Source organism: Elaeis guineensis, chromosome 14 (assembly GCF_000442705.2).
Source record: "Elaeis guineensis isolate ETL-2024a chromosome 14, EG11, whole genome shotgun sequence".
NCBI lineage: Eukaryota > Viridiplantae > Streptophyta > Magnoliopsida > Arecales > Arecaceae > Elaeis > Elaeis guineensis.
This window is the reverse complement of record NC_026006.2, coordinates 65,632,733-65,646,403: the sequence shown is the minus strand read 5'-3', so window position 1 is coordinate 65,646,403 and position 13,671 is coordinate 65,632,733. Positions and strand designations below refer to the sequence as shown.

Here is a 13,671-nt window from a genome sequence, read left to right as displayed (position 1 = left end):
AATGCTAAAGATGATTAAAATAAACCACAAGGATGGCTGAAAATGTGTATAAACCATAAAGATATAGATGCCCTGCAATCATAATTCCTGATCATAGTTTCATATATTGACATGAAAACCAAAGAAAATCCTTCAAAACAGTCTTTGATGTCTTTAAACTAGAATTAAAACCATAGAATTTCAGTCAAGCTGTAAATATTTGAACGTAAAACAGAGTTGACCAATGAACTAATACTATAATTTTCCATCAAGAGTCGGATTACTTTAGCTCCTACACCTTGCACCTTTGGAGTATCATTCAACTACTTCAATCATTGTTCACCCTCAAGTACAGAAATCAAGGTTCAGTAGAAGCACTGGCAGAAAGTAGCATTTTCAAAACTTGCCAAGTCAAGAAAGGCAAATCTTTTAAATAAAAAGATAAGTTCACATCTATACAAAATATACTCCTGTATTTCTCTTAAAGCATGAAAGTATCCTTAGACCAAAAAGAAGTTAATTGTTGTCACTTGACAAAGCAGAAAAACATTTTGACCAATATTCTAGCAGTTTTCCCACCAAGTTTCAACAGCTCACTCAGATATAACATTGTCCCACAGTTCAACATGCATGTCATCAACCAGCCTTGAATCTTCTTGACCTGAAACAAAATAAGATTCTGATGAGCATATATTTAATGAGGCTAATTTATATTCCTGGCAAAAAGCAACTGAGAGATGAGATGGTCATACCTGAAACTTCTAGATCAACACCTTCAATGGGTAAGGCATCCTTTTTGCCTTATGGAGTGCTATTTGGAGACGTTTTTGGTGTTGATGACAAGTACCTAAGCTGATAGCTGACAAGTGCTGGTCCAAAGATGCTGGATTTTCCTGCACTACTGAAAGCTACTTCTGCATCAGCACGCCTCTTGAAGACAACCTTAGCATGGTTTGCCTTTTCCAGAACTTCTATCTCTGCTTCCCTAAGAGGTCCATAGCGACCAAAAATACGGATGAGATCGCTTTCAGAAGGAAGTGCATTCGACTCATTAAAACTCAAGAGCAGTGCAGTGGGCATGCAGTCCTCAATATTTTCCTCTGAATTGTTCATTGGTCTTTCAGCTGTCACTTCTTGTCCATTATCAATGCCTGTGGAACCAACCTGCAAATGTTGCGGAGTGTCCAACACAGAGCAGGGAACAGAGAATGATATCTCCTCTGTGGGCTTCTGTTTCTTTTGCCTCTCCATCACAGATTCTCGATTTCTTTTCCGATCGCTAGATACTGTTACTTTTTCATGGATTTCACTAAATATAATATCAGGCCAATAAGAATCCTGCACAAAGTCAGGCTGGAACATCTCTGAAGAGGCTGACATAGAGTTGGTTGCTCTCCTTCTACCCCTTTTTGTCCCCAACGCCTCCACGAATTTCTTACTTTTGAAAGAAATAGATGCAACTGAGTCCCTAAAATCAGTGAAGAAGCTGACTATCGTGGACAGAAAACTGTGTCCCTTCCTGGGATCCCTAGCAACCAAGTAGAGCTGTGACAGCATTTCGCTAGGGAAGGGAATGCCCTTTGAGGCACCTGTTTTCACTTTTCGAGTCTCCACATGTGTATGAGGGTCATCCACAGCATCACCTCTTCTACTGTTCACCTTGGCTGGGCTCTTCTGGAATGTTTCACCATCACATTTAGGAAGAATAGGGGGTGATCTTGTCATCAGGACAGCAACTTGACGCATGCATGCTCCAACCTTGGAATATCTTTTACGAGCTGGAGATCGTGATTTAGTTTCTAAATCCCCTAGTGAGTCAAGCCTTTTCTTCTTACCCTTCCCAGAGCCGGTAGAATCAGAATCAACAACTTTACGTTTGCTACCTGATGAACGTGAAGATGCTCTAGCTCCAGATCCATTTCTACCACTATCTCCATGATGAGGAACAAATTTCTCTTCCATCAGCTCGGACAGTCTCTTCTGCTTTCTACCATCCTCCAAAATATTTTTCTGCTTACGAGGTCTCCCTCTACCTCTTGATTTTCCCTTTCCAGAAGTAGAGTCTGAAGAAACTGAAGCTGAGAAATCAAAAACATCATGATCCAATTTTCTTTTCCTAGCTGGTGAAGCTTCCACATCATTCTCCAGCCCTCCACCAATAACACATAAAGGAATTTCAGTATAAGGTTTTGAACGATAAAAGGACCTCAACTGAGCCTTGGCTATCAGGAAGTCAAGTCTGTCAGCTCCTGCATTTGGGAACTGAGCTAATGCTCGAATATAATCGAGGAAGCTGGTGGGTTGAAACATGCTTGCAACCAAAGAACTGTCAATGGGAAGACTACATGTCCCTTCCCGTATCCCTGCATTCTCGACCTTCTGGTGCTTCATATCAGCACAAGATTCATCAGCTAAACAATGGCATGTCATCCCCAACTTTATTCGCTTTGAGACTTCCCCCAGGGCATCATCAACAGCAGTCACAAAGGCATCCAAATTGCTCTGCTTTTCCATCTGCGAGAAGTATGTATGGAAAGGTTTCAGGTGAGACTCATCGCGCCAAGCGAAAGTTTTGTCTCCAAAATATGCTACCAGATAGTGGTCCATCTTCTCATGCTTCAATGCCATCTCTGATGCATCCGAGGAATCAAAGATCTGTCCAGGCCACCATGGGTGGCTCCTCACTTTACCCCAAACCATATCCGAAACATAAAAACCATCCTTCTTTTCATCTTGGAAGGCATAGTGATACCTGACATGCTCATTCTTCTCCGCATCAGAAGCTCGCTGCCTTTGTTTCTCTCTGCTTTTTGACATTTCTCGTTCCCTGGCTTGCACATTCTGGACCCCACCAGTACCCATGTCCATATTACAACCTTCCGTATTATCCTTCACTTCAGGAAACTTTTCATCAACCTCCGACCTTTGAACCACCCCAGTCTTTTGGCTGCCGCCATTGTTATCAGGAGAAGCATCTTCAATTACATTGGACAGGAAAGCAGAAGCATTTGCTACCTCTACAGCCTTAGCTGCACCAATTTCCACACCCAGCTTCGAATCTTCTTCAGCATTCTCGTCAGCCATCACCACATTGAATCTTACATCAGCCGTAACAACAGCCTTATCATTTGCCTTCCCGTCAACTAGAGGCACCTCTGCGCTCTTTGCTTCCACTTCGTTGACACCCTTCTCAACACCCACATCAGCCGCAACAAAATCTCCATTTCTATCGTTTCTTCCCGCATTTTCCACTACCGAACTCTCATCCAAACACTCTGCCTCGGCACAAGGAACAGCCAAGTGCAAATCTTTCCTAACAACATCCATCTCTGCAACGAAAGCCTCGCCAGCTGGTCGCGAATCGGCTTCCTGAACTCCTTTCCCAGCAAGACCATCGCCTTCCTCCTCAAAATCAGGTTTTGCATCCAAAAGGGATCCTTCGCCTCCCCGCTCTGATAGAAACGTTGGTCTCCACCGCTCGATGTTTTCGAACAATCCACCCCCTTTAGGGTTTCTGAAACGGATCCACCGGGGGCATCAACGATGGGAATAGACACCGCCTCCGGAGAGGGTTCTGCGGTGGCAGCAGAGTTGAGGTCGATGCCATGGGCGGCCACCACCTCGTCCGCCGAGGTATTCGAAGACATGAATCCTAAACTTCTGCAACCTTTCACGACGGATGGAGAGATAGAGAATCTGTTCGACAAAAACCCTAATAAACTTTTCTCATTTTTTTTCCAAGAGATACGAGATTCGGAAAAAAAAACCGAAGAAGAACCCAGAAATTTTTTGAAACACGAAAGAGGAAATAAAGAGAAACGTTTTTGCGTACCTGGCATCCGGTTTGCCGCTCGGAGAAGATCGTCGGGGGACCAACAGTAAATTAAAAAAAAAAAAACTCCAGAAGGGCAAAGCGGAAAAAAAAGGGGAGCAAGTGGGACATGGAACAAGTTCATTTCCAAGCAAAATTTGATATTTGAACGGTCCAAAACCAAGAAGGGTCCGTGCCTCTTCAATAATGGGTCTTTTTTTGGGTCTTTTTCGGGTCCTCCAATCGGTCACGTTACAGCGTGCCCTCCATGGTTGTGGCAGCAGATTTGATCGATCTATTTCACTCGATGGATGTATGTGGTCTTTTGCAAGTAAGTTGTTGAAAGATTCGACCAATCGAGATTTGATCCCATGGATCTCTAAGAAGAGATCCGACTTCCATCCTTAGGTGGTGGCATACTTCCTCTAATAATAATATTCCTCTAATCGACTCTTTCTCTGCGCCGGGTGTTGTGTACTTGATGAAGATATTATTAATGCCTCTGGCAGCATTGGAGATGAGCTTTTTTTTTAACATTTCTGCATCAATAAATTCTGATAACAACTTTAGAAAAATATGATATGATTACCTATATTGGATGATATTTAATGGACAAACATCAAGATTTTGTCTACCTAAAAATTGTCTAGATAATATGCTTTTCCGACCGATATTGATATATCTAGATGGCGGGCTCCAAGATATACCACATATTGTCCAGTAAACATGTGAGATACATCCGAACAAAAGGGGGAAAAAAAAAAGAAATGAAGGTTCCATAGCATTAGTCCTTCTTGGTTGTTTTTTTTAGGTGAACCTTAATTAATTTAAAGAAGAAGTAATGCAAACGCTACCCACATGTATTCCATGGTTTAGAAAGGAAGTTAGTTGGTAAGCTCACAGAAAGGTAATAAGAATTCAACTCTTCACGGCCCAAACACGCCACCAGCTTTGTTATATACGACGCAAAACCAGCGCCCATTGCGGGGGTCGGAGCACCTTTGGTGAGCCGGAGAGCGACGGACGCAGGGCAGAATTCTAACCTGGTTAAATCTCGCTCGGGTAGTGGCGACAAAATCCACCACCTCGTTGGCTCGAGCCTCTAGCTCGAGACAAGCCCTAGTGCTCCGTATAAATCCCGTATCAGTGTACTCCCTTCGCACGCTCCAGGAAACGACGAAGAGTGGGTGGGTGCACGAGGCATCGGGAACTGCGAGGACGGTACTAGCTAGAAGAAGGCGCAGGAGAAGGAGTGGGGGACTAAGAAGAGAAACTACTGTGTTTCTATCTCGAAACGAAGGAAAACAGTGAGTCCGTTTATCTTTTGCTTGGTTTTTCGTCATGTTCGCACTCGCTCTGCTCCCAAGCTGCCTCCTTTCTTCACATTCTCTCTGTTTGATAAGAGGAAACAGAAAAAATTTGGGGAAAATGCGAGCTTTTTCTGCGCGGATATTCTAAAGAGAGCTCATCTACGTCGTATAGGAGCTGGAAAGCCTCTCCTTTTTTTTCGTTTCTTTATCTTAGTCGAACCATGGGAAAAATGCGAGTTTTTTTTTTTAAAAGCAATTCCAATAAAAGAGAAGTCATCTAAAACATATAGAAAGTCTCTCTTTCTCTTTTATCTCTTTGTTTTTTTTAAAAAACAAAATTTATAGTTTGTTCTGTTTGCTCTTCGTCCCAAAAAGGGATTTTTTTTTTTCCTGCACCAGAAATGATAATGCTGGCTCTTCTGATCTCCGCGTTCTTCTTTCTGTAGGCTTTTTGAGGATTTCCTGATGGAAAGGTAAACTGAATAAAAGAGAAAGAAAACCATAAAAGAAGCTTCTTTGATAGGTTATTGTATAGGTTTTTCTTTTAATTCGTCATTTGATCAACCTTTCTCTCTGGTCTTCTCGTTCTTACGTGGTCTTCTCTCCTCTCCCCCTCGTCTCCATCTTCTTCTCTTCTTTTTTTCCCCTTAATTTACGTTCTATTTGAATATCGAACTATTGAAACAGTTTTTTTTATTTTAAAGAGGCAAAAAACCCTCCCTCCTTTCATCGATTCAGTTAGCAACAAGGGTGAATGGCTTCAAAGACAGGTCATTTCTTTTAATCTTTTCTTGAAAATTTTCCTTGTTTTACTCTGTTGATATTTATTTATCATTATTTTTTCAAAAAAAAAAAGCTATTTTATTGCATGCACAAGAAAAGAAACGTCTTATTGCTTGGTTCTCAGAGACGGTGAGGAGACTCCTCAGGAGCCGCGCCCTTCTGCAGTCTTTGCACCTTTGACCCCCTTGTATCCAAACACCCCTGTTTCCTCTGCAATCTCTATAAAGTACTACAAGTTATTTTTTTTGGTGTAAGCGGTTATTTAACTTGCTCGCTGATCACTAGACTGCCCTCATTGCCTAACCTTTGTTCACTCAGATACAAGGGCAGTTTCGTCACTTTATTCAAACACAATCTCTTGGATATACTTGCTATCCGTTGGGGTGCATGGGGCATTTATTTTGTTCATGTGCAATAAGCTCACCTGATAAAAGCTCTCTTTATGGTTTGCTATGTTCTTTTGTGGTTGCAGGTCTTGGCTCGTGAAAAAGAAAGGAGACAGAGCGTCATAGCATGCAGACACCCAAACCCAGGTCTGATCTGCACTTGAGTCTTTATTGATGCTGGTTTCTGAATAGTAGTAGCAATGGGATCCAAGATGTGGTTGTTCGTATTAAATTGAGTGGATAGTGTATAGTGGTCCCTCTGTTTGTTTCGTTATATTTTTCATTGGGGGGATTCAACTCCACCCTATGTGTGTGCGACTGCAGACGGTTCTGTTGGGATTGTGAGTTAGGGTGGTGGCCCATGCATAGGAAAACTTACTTTATATACCTCACATGTGTGTGTGAATATGCTCGTAAGGAATGGCTTCTTACAACTTTTATCTGAGATTCTTCTTCTCTTCGTTATTTGTTTGCTTGCCAGAAACCGTGGTCCCTTTCCTCACAATGACGCCTTCTTCTTTTTCTATCCCTTGTTTAATGAGTTCCGTAAGTTCCATTTAAATTGACAAGTTTGCTTACAATTGGTTGAGATAAGAGAGTTCCTTCATCCTCTTTTTTTGTTTTTATAATCTAGAAGGATCACCAAATTTGATGTGGACCACTTTGGCTGGTACGATCAAAGTTGAATAGGATCCAGGATCATGATCCACTGTAGTCGAGTCGCAAGCCAAACTTCTGAAGGCTATACAGTGGTGATACGATACCTGATTTTGATGATTTTTTTTTTTTTTGAATCAAGTAGTTTTTTTAGATTTATGATGTGATGCTATCTCATTAAGGGCATGGCTTCCTTAGCATCGAGTCCAAATTTCTTTGTTTAGGATACGAAATGGACCGATCAAACTAAAAATTTTCTTTTCAGATAAAACTTTGATCAGATATAGCTTCTAATCTGAGAAGAATCCGGCAGAGCGACAAAAGATAAAGTTTATGTAGAATTCGAGATTTGCCTCCTAAAGAGTTTTAGCTTTTCTAGCCTATTTGCCACTAGAATTAAAAAGTTCGATCCAACCCTCATTGTTCAAGGGTGAAAGTTTATCTATAATTTAGGAAGCAAAATTTGATCCGAATTGTGCAAGGATGGACCTCGCTATTATAAATAGATATAGGTAACTCATTTTGAAGATAAAAATAAGAAAAAAAAGAAAGAAAAGGGACTTGAGTCATACTTTTGAAAATTCTCTCTCTTCTTCTACTTTTTTTTTTTTATGAGATTCAAGTTGAGCGGATTGAAGAAAATCCACTTTTACGCTACGTTTATCACTAGCATGGGTGAGTATATGGATCCTTAGAAATCAAATAAACAAACATGAACTTACTAGTTAGGTCTACACAGGCATTGGGCTTTTGTTATGCAACAATTTGTGCTCATTATCTATAAATATGGGCTTTTAAAGTGAGCTTTTTTGTAAGTGGTCATGGTATCTAATAACAAGCTCTTAATTACTTGTGAGGGAGAAAGGGTTTGATGAAGGTTTAACCATCAACCGAAGGGTCAATATGATGTGATGGGATAGGAGTTTGAACTTGTGACAAATCAGATGATTTTGGAATGTGTGGCCTTAACTTCGTAGCAGGTGGTACAGTTACACGTATGTGTTATGATTGATGCAATACTGTTGTATCTCCTATGCATATCATGAAGTGAGACCAAACACCAAGCACATCTTTTAGGCACTGTACTTGCCAATTCCTTCTGTCCGTTCACATGAGCATGGCTTGCAATAGTCACTTCATGCCTCTACTTGAAGAATCCATCCAGATACTGGATTTGTTTTCATGATTAATTCAGCACTATCCAATCTTTATCGTTTATGTTTGATCTTGGTCTCCACTTCTATGGGTTAAATAGGGTCACAATTTTACTGGGGTTTTTTGGTACGATGGAAAGCTGCCTGAAAGAGAGGAGGTTGTTGAAAAATAAATTTTACCGATAATGTTACAGCAAGCACAAAAATAGAGCACACACAGACTCATACAATCACACAGAATAGAGAATAGAAGAAAAAACGGACACAGGATTTACGTGGTTCGATTGAAAAGCTTACGTCCACAGACAAGACACGAGAGAAAAATTTCACTATGATGAAAAGAGAGATGCAACCGCTTAGAACTCTCCAAACCCTAACCGCAGTTTGATTTCCCAAATCTCTCACAAAAAACTGCCGACATTGGCAGAAAATACAATATTTATACTGATCTGTACTGCGGAGGGCGTTGCCCCCCCGCACCCCCCAATGAGATTAGTGATGGGCTTCGGACATGGGCCGATAGGTCCACGCCCTCCGTTACCACCATAGACCTCTTAAAACATTCCATTCATATCGCAATGCGAGCTTTTCGGATCGGGTCATAGTTCAAGTCCATAAAAAATATCCAAAATTCAAGCCACATTAACAGGTAGACCTAGGTGAAAGTACCCTATTTGCTGGTTAACTTGTATATGTGTTGTTTTTTCCGAAAATACTTATATGTAAGTTGCCACCCTAAACACTGAATCATGTATAATTAGTATATAAACATATCATTTTTCTTCCACACAAATGAATCCTTGAAGCATCTATGTCCCAATGTTTCAATTGTGCCAATGGACCTGCAATTATATTTTGACTGGTTATATATGAACTCTGTTCTTTCGAACTGCAGCAATTTTGCTTCTCCTAGTCCCTAAATTATTACTCAAAAAATTTAGAGAAATATTCTGCAGGAATTTTCTTCAATTTTATCAATAAAAATTTTAGTTTGTTGTCGACGACAAGCATTTATAGATTTTTTTTTTTTTTTTTGGGGAAATCTGACATTTCTTTTGCTTGAAGCAGAAGCAGGTCATCAGAAGTTCGTCAAAGAACTTCTCCAGGCACTCCTAGATCAACTCGTGTAACAAAGGCAGGAGGACATGAATCTGACTCTTCCACTTCTGCTCACACTCCTACAAAGCCGCCAACTGAAAGAAGTCCTAAGGTTGTCGAACGCCGGTCACCCAGAAGTCCCATAACTGAGGTAATGACTCAGTGAAACTGCAAGTTTCCTGAGCAGTGTCTGCAGGATACGTTCCACAGTCGTTGTGTGTGAACATTGCATGCAAGCTTGTGACATGGTATCCTGCTGGAAACTTGAATCTACTGCTCAGGTTTCTGAACAGCAATCTCAATTGCACATTAGATCCTCTGAGCACATTATCTTATGATGACCCAAAAATGATACTGTAGCTTGAAAAGGTAGATGACATTCAAGGAATGTCCTGCATTGATTTTGGCTTTCTAAATACTACATATACATGAGCATGTTTTGAGAGCTGATCAATGCCTGGATGGATGATATCATTAGGGTTTATCACCAATTTTTTAAGATCAAGCACCAATTTTTTTGGCTATATATAAATTTATCAGATTGACCTGCAACAGACTAGACCATCCTGTTCGGTTGTAATTAGACCCAAAATTGGATTCCTTAGATGTACATAGTCAAGTTGCAAGGATAATGTGCCCTGCGAGGCTGCTAGCAGCAATATGTTGCTTTCACTGAAATAGGATAAATCAATCTCAAATACACACAGGATAATGTAATAATTTTAAAATGTGACATTCAGCACTCTGAATTCATAGAATTATGGATCCTTAACCTTACTGATATTTCTTTTTCCTACTGCTCTTCATGTCATAGAAGTTGTTTCAAGGTCAATCATCCTTAATTTCTTTCGGTGAGGATTATTAACCTCTTCTACTTCTGTTCTGAGGTCCAGAAGAAGCGTCCGAGTAGGATATCTGAGTTGGAGTTCCAAATCACTCAACTCCAAGAGGATCTGAAAAAGACAAAGGATTGTTTAAGTTCATCTGAAGAAGGGAAGAGGCGAGCCCAGCAGGATGCAGAAGAAACCAAGAAACAGATACAAGACATATCCACAAAGCTTGAGGATTCCGAACGCCAGCTTGTTGAGTTCTCCGCAGCAGAAGAAACTCGGCTCCAGGAACTACACGAAATTTCCCAGGAGCATGATTGTGCATTGCAGTCTGAACTTGAAGCCATCAAAAAGCAGCACTCTGTTGACTCGGCATCTTTGACCTCTGCCATGAGTGGAATTCAGATGTTGAGACAACAGCTTGAAATGGTTATTAAATCTGAGACTTTCCAAGCAAAGCAATCTGCAGAAGCTTATGGTAAGCTTCAGGCCTTGAAGCAAGACATGGCAGGAACAGTTGCTACCCTTGAGAACCTAAAGATTCAGCTTAAGAATACTGAGATGGCAGAGGCTGAAGCGCAAGCAATGGTCAGTGAGGCTCAACAGCAACTGGAAATGGCTAAGGCCAGTGTTGAGACTCTTAATTCTGAGGGACTCAAACTTAGGGAATCCTTGAGCTCTTTGACCTCTGAGCTTGAAGAATCCAGATCTCAAGCTAATTCACTAGCGGAAATTGCGAAAAAATTGGAGGCTGATAAGCTTGCTGAGGAAGTTGATCGCAATAAACTTCTTGACAAATGCGGTGGTGGTTGTTGGGAGTCAGAAGTGAAAAAATTGAGATCTGCACTCGAAGCAGCTGAGATCAAGTACCAAGAAGAATGTATTCGAAATACAGTGCAGATCCAGTCTGCTTATGAACTGTTGGAGAGCATGAAGACTCATTGGGGACTGAGAGAAGCTGAACTAGAATTGGTGCTGAAGAACATGGAGACAGAAATTGCTGACTTAAATGGAGCTCTTGTTGACAAGGAATCTGAACTTCAGAAATTAGCAGCCATCAACAAGGAACTGAATGCAGAAATAGAGAAGTCTCAGTTAAGACAAATGGATTCAGAGTTGGAGGCAAAGTTAATGAAGTCAATCACTGACATCGCCGAGTTGAAGGCAGACCTCATGGATAAGGAGACAGAGCTGCAGAGTATTTCGGAGGAGAATGAGATCCTGAAATCCGAAATGGAAAAGAGAGAGGCAGAGAGCAGTAAGAGTCATGAAGCAGTTATTGCCGAGCTCGAGTTAGCAAAAGCTGCAGAGCGGGAGGCGACAATGAGGCTCGGATATGTTGCTGACGAGGCAGTTAAAAACAGTAGGAGAGCTGCAAGGGTGGCCGAGCAGCTGGAAGCAGCCCAAGCAGTAAACTTAGAAATGGAGGCTGAACTGAGGAGGCTGCGAGTGCAGTCCGATCAATGGAGGAAGGCAGCTGAAGCAGCGGCAGCTGTTCTCACTACGGGAAACCAGGGTAGATTCATGGAGAGGAGTGGCTCATTGGACTCGGGGTACAATACTGTTGCTGGGAAGCTGAACTCCCCGTTTTCTGATGACTTGGATGGGAAATCACCAAAGGAGAAAAATATGCTGAGGAAGATTGGTTGGTTGTGGAAGAAGAGCCCAAAGTGAAATGACTAATGACTACTTATTGCAAGTAAATTATTCCCATTTGGTTTTCCTGTTAGGTTCATTGCCATAGGATAGGTGATACAAAAAGCATTGGCTTTGCTTTGCTGTTCTTTCCACCTGCTGCAAACTTTAGTATTATCCTTATGGTACTTCAAATTAAAAGCAAGGGATGATGGAATCTTTTTACAGATGCTATTATATATAGCATCAATCTCCATTCACTAGTTTGTTTGAAAAAAAAACAAAAACATAAAAACAATAGCACGTGCCAGACAAACTCCCAGCCGAGACACTAAATATTTAAGCATGATTAAGATCGAATGATGGCCATGGCAAGTTTGAGATTATTTATCAAGCGATACTGCATGCCTTGATGGAAATTAATCGTCCAGGTTACTTTTCAGGTTCTCCAAATCTTCTCAACTATCTTCATGTAAGTATGGATGGATTAATGTTTCTTTTGTGGGAATGTTGGAATTTGTAGTTTGGCGATTGAGGTATCAGCAACTTCAATTTAATCTTCGGTTGATCAACAAAGGAAGGGATAAATAATTGTTTCTATCACGAGACAGGATCCGAATGTGACAAGTAAATCCTGTCCCATTCAATATTGGGTAATGAATCACCTTGGACGTTGTCACAGGGCTGATTCTCGCCCAGAATTTTTGCAAGAATTTAAACCTTGTGCGGCACTAGACCCACGTCTAGTTCAGCCTCTCAGCACTCCCCTCCCATAAGAGACATAATATCAAGGCACATAAGGGAAATATCACATATTTTCTTTATTCCAATTCCCACTATAAACTGGATAATAGAGACCCGCCCACAGTCTCTCCAAATATCCCATGCTTACCCACTCCTGCCTCTACAAGCCAACAAGCAGGGTATACATAGGCGGTGGACAACTTCTTTCAACCGCTGGGAACCAACTCAGAACCGTCCCCACCTGTTTGGAAGGCAACTGTTCCAAAGAGTTGGGAGTCAACTGCTGTCAATTCCCCTAAACTGCTGCTGGACAGCAACTGACCAATGCAACCGAAGGCAACTGTCGGGCCAACTCAGAATCCCGTCCAACTGCATGCCAAGGCCCAGGCTGCACGCGCCTAAGGCCAGGCTCGGGTGCCACCCTGCGCACCCTTGCGAACTCATGCGCGCACGCGTCCGGCAGTGCGCGCCCATGCACGGGCTGATGCCACGCACTCTGTTGTGCCGTTGCCTCGCGCATCCTGTTGCCGCGCGCTCTCTGTGCCACACGCCTCCGGCACTGTGCGCATCCCCCTGCGCATCCTGTTGCCGCGCGCGCCCTGTGTGCACACCTCCGGCACTGTGCGCATCCCTTTGCGCATCCTCCTGCTGCGTGCACCCAGTACTTGCCGCGCACACCCTGCTGCGCGGCGCGCTCGAACATGGCGCCAGTGCGCTGCCCATGCGCATCCCAGCGCGCGTCCGTCCATGGTGCCACGCGCTGCTGCATCTTGGCACCCGTCTGCTGGTGCCAATGCTTGGCCTGGCCATACGGGCACCAGACCATACCTTTTCCTTGCAGAGCTCCGCCAAGCCTCTGCCCACTTGGGATTGGCACGGTAAAGGCATCAACCCGTGCCATCCCAGGAAGCCAGCTAATGGGACCGTGACAAACCTCCACCACCCGAAGATCCTGACATCCTCGGAGGGAGGTGTGACAAGTAAGTTTGGATCGCCTCTCCAAACTGCCACAAGGAAGTCTCCTTCTCTCAACTAGTCTCGTTCTCTGGTTCCCCTTTCCATTGGACCAAATATTCGATCCTTCTATTTTTCTTGCTGTGTCCCAAGGTCCGGTGGTCAAGAACTTTCTCCACCTCCTTATCAAATTGTTGCCTTATTGTTGGTGGGGCTCGTTGTGCCTGAATCCTTGAAGGATCTGCATCATCATGAAAGGGCCTTAGATAACTCACATGAAAGGTTGGATGTACCTTTAACTTTTCCGGCAGATGCAATCGATAGGCGACA

The 13,671-nt window shown here is 42.5% G+C and overlaps 2 protein-coding genes across 4 annotated transcripts; one reads left to right on the top strand and one right to left on the bottom strand.

Moving 5' to 3' along the window:
• Positions 1–216: 216 nt before the first annotated feature.
• Positions 217–3,940, bottom strand: LOC105034172 (PWWP domain-containing protein 5). The gene is given in 4 exon segments (XM_010909223.4): positions 217–640; positions 732–3,407; positions 3,410–3,675; positions 3,812–3,940. Coding segments are annotated over 2 exon segments (2,844 nt in total). The 5' UTR covers positions 3,627–3,675; positions 3,812–3,940; the 3' UTR covers positions 217–640; positions 732–780.
• An 862-nt stretch (positions 3,941–4,802) lies between these two features.
• On the top strand, positions 4,803–11,848 carry LOC140853852 (interactor of constitutive active ROPs 2, chloroplastic-like). 3 transcript variants are annotated; one of them, XM_073248955.1, is made up of 4 exons: positions 4,803–5,097; positions 6,356–6,416; positions 9,149–9,329; positions 10,066–11,848. In XM_073248955.1, exons 2-4 carry the CDS (start codon positions 6,397–6,399, stop codon positions 11,680–11,682), a joined length of 1,818 nt encoding a protein of 605 aa, XP_073105056.1. In that variant the 5' UTR covers positions 4,803–5,097; positions 6,356–6,396; the 3' UTR covers positions 11,683–11,848. The 3 variants fall into 3 exon arrangements, with proteins under 3 accessions (XP_073105056.1, XP_073105058.1, XP_073105057.1); XM_073248957.1 differs by having other exon boundaries at positions 4,804–5,097; positions 10,072–11,848; XM_073248956.1 differs by lacking the exon at positions 4,803–5,097 and adding an exon at positions 5,125–5,870.
• The last annotated feature ends 1,823 nt before the right edge of the window (positions 11,849–13,671 follow it).